The following is a 2,338-nucleotide window of genomic DNA, read 5'->3' as shown; positions in this document are numbered from 1 at the left end:
GTTTATTCAATTTTCATTAGAGCATTACATCAAATCAAAATTTAAAGGCCCAGTGGTCCCCCTTAGCGATATAAATACTATTTCAAAAATCACTACTCTGCAGGAAATTACTACCTTAGAGCTATTCGTTTTACATGAAGAAATCTTGAGGTAAAAAGTACTGTAAGAATCTTATACTGACCAGCATAAGTTAGGAATTGCAACGCAAATTACCAATCTAAAGGAAAATAAAATCGCTGCAACTTTACTGCATGTTTAGAAATGTGTTTTCGGGCGCTTTTCTCTCCAAGCTTTAATTTTGGGAGTATTAGCTATGCGATCGAACAGCTCATCCAGAGCAGGGGCACTTTTAAAGATATCTTTGCTACCTCGGCTAAAGACTTGGATGGTCTCACAGACGTTGAAAAAGTATAAATCGGCAAGGGTCAACTAAAAGTAAAATGCAATTACAGTAAGAATATGTTGATAGCGATTACACAGTATATATCTGTAGATTATAGCTTGGAGCTATCTCACATGTATTACTTAGTACTTACTGAGTCACCAACGAAAAAACTGGTACCACCTTCCTTATATACTTTTTCAACAGCACTTAACCATGAAGGAAGAAAATTTTCAGAGAAATCTTTCTGTTTTTCGGCCTGTAGAAAGATGACACCGGATGCATAAATACATATTAACTTTCTAAAGTTGACAAACTATTACATGAGTCACTGCATATTACTACGTGCTTAGAATAGTTTCTGTACTTTCCGCAAATAACAAGAAGGTAATAAATAGATAATAACTTAAACCATCATAAAACATTGATTAAGATATCTAACGATAACTGCCCAGTAAATACCAGTTACTAGTAAATGCATTACATTGAATACAGTACTGTATTGTATGCCATATCATATTATTATAAATCTACGATACTGATGCCTTGCCTTTTTAGTTCTGTCCTCTTCGAAGTGAATACCAATAATCTTAGTCATAGCATCAGTAACAGCTCCTTGAACGACGTAAACTCTGTATTCATCCCAACTAGTTTTACCAGCTAATCCTACAATATAACATATTATTACATCAGGTATTCAGATGATGAAGGTTTATCTAGCTATATCCGTTGCATTAATAAATCGATTAAACAAAGCAAAATAAACTTGACAATCTTTTTGTGTGCCTTTATCGTTGTAAAACTCGAAAATGAAGTATAATTATACAAGATCAATGCGAGTTATGTTTAATTAAAGCCGTAACTAAGGAGTAATAAGCGTACAAGTGTATAGTAATAACATCCTACAATTAACTATAAGAAATAGATAAATAATTATAGTGTAAGACGAGTAGCAATTAGATTTACTCGTATATCTTAAGTACTTATACAGTATTATCAATGCCTACCAAATTCTCGAGCAAGATAGACTGCAATTGCGTCACTTTGGCACAGTACTTTATCATCAACTTCTAATATCGGAAGTTGTCCAAAAGGAGCCTTAGAATCTGCAATTTAGATTAAAACTTTTCAATCATTTTCATCGTAAATAATTGTTTATATTATGTAGTTATTATATTTTTACGTAGTTAAAAAGTACAGTAGGAATACTATGTCAATTCCTGACAGATTACCACTAATAGTTAAATTGACAATTGTATAGAAGCGATAAAAGGAAGTAAAGTAAATTCTGTTTCGCTGTCTTGACAACACTAAAGCTGTAGTACTACGATTGTGTAGATTGCGTACAGCTAGAGAGATTAGGATACATACTGAATTTCTCTGCCTGCATTCTATTTGTAGATTGAAGCTGGATAACGCTGGATTGATTTTGGGGGGCAAAATTAGCAATGTGTAAATGCACATTACAGCACTAACCGCCTTTTATCTTTTTCCATTTTTTCAAATTAACACGAATATCTAGATAAGGGATATCAGCTAAAGCGAATAAGTAGCGAGCAATTTCGCCACGACCTCGAGCCTCAAAGTACGTTAAACGGTAGCTGGGCATTATGAAATCGTAAAAGTTCCGACAAAGATCTTTCAGCAAAGTGTGCACGCTTACAGGAGACGTTGGAAGTCCTTCTGACGTACAGTACTTTGCCTATTTATTGGTAAATTTATTAGGCTACAAACACTGACGTCACAGGTGACCGGAGCATCTTTAAGGTTGACTTATGATGTTCTGCTAGGGGCGGTGCTATTCCGTTCTCTGCAAATAAACGTCTACAGTACGCCCTTCGCTAGTGTACGACCATCAAATCAATATGGAAGAAAATCGCCAAATCATTTACGATCTCTGATTATGTGATGCCATTAAATTAATGAACATAATAAAAAGAAGTTGGCTCCTTTATT

General features: G+C 34.4%; 1 protein-coding gene across 1 annotated transcript; it reads right to left on the bottom strand.

Annotated features, from left to right (window-relative positions):
• Window positions 1-255: 255 nt before the first annotated feature.
• On the bottom strand, window positions 256-1,991 carry TRIADDRAFT_34453 (uncharacterized protein; the record flags this gene model as incomplete). The annotated part of the gene is made up of 5 exons (XM_002118558.1): window positions 256-429; window positions 537-625; window positions 917-1,048; window positions 1,390-1,488; window positions 1,859-1,991. 5 exons carry the CDS (start codon window positions 1,989-1,991, stop codon window positions 256-258), a joined length of 627 nt encoding a protein of 208 aa, XP_002118594.1.
• Between the last annotated feature and the right edge of the window lie 347 nt (window positions 1,992-2,338).

Source organism: Trichoplax adhaerens, genomic scaffold, assembly GCF_000150275.1.
Source record: "Trichoplax adhaerens TRIADscaffold_204 genomic scaffold, whole genome shotgun sequence".
Lineage (NCBI taxonomy): Eukaryota > Metazoa > Placozoa > Uniplacotomia > Trichoplacea > Trichoplacidae > Trichoplax > Trichoplax adhaerens.
Note: the sequence above shows the minus strand (reverse complement) of the source record. Positions and strands in the feature narration are given on the sequence as shown.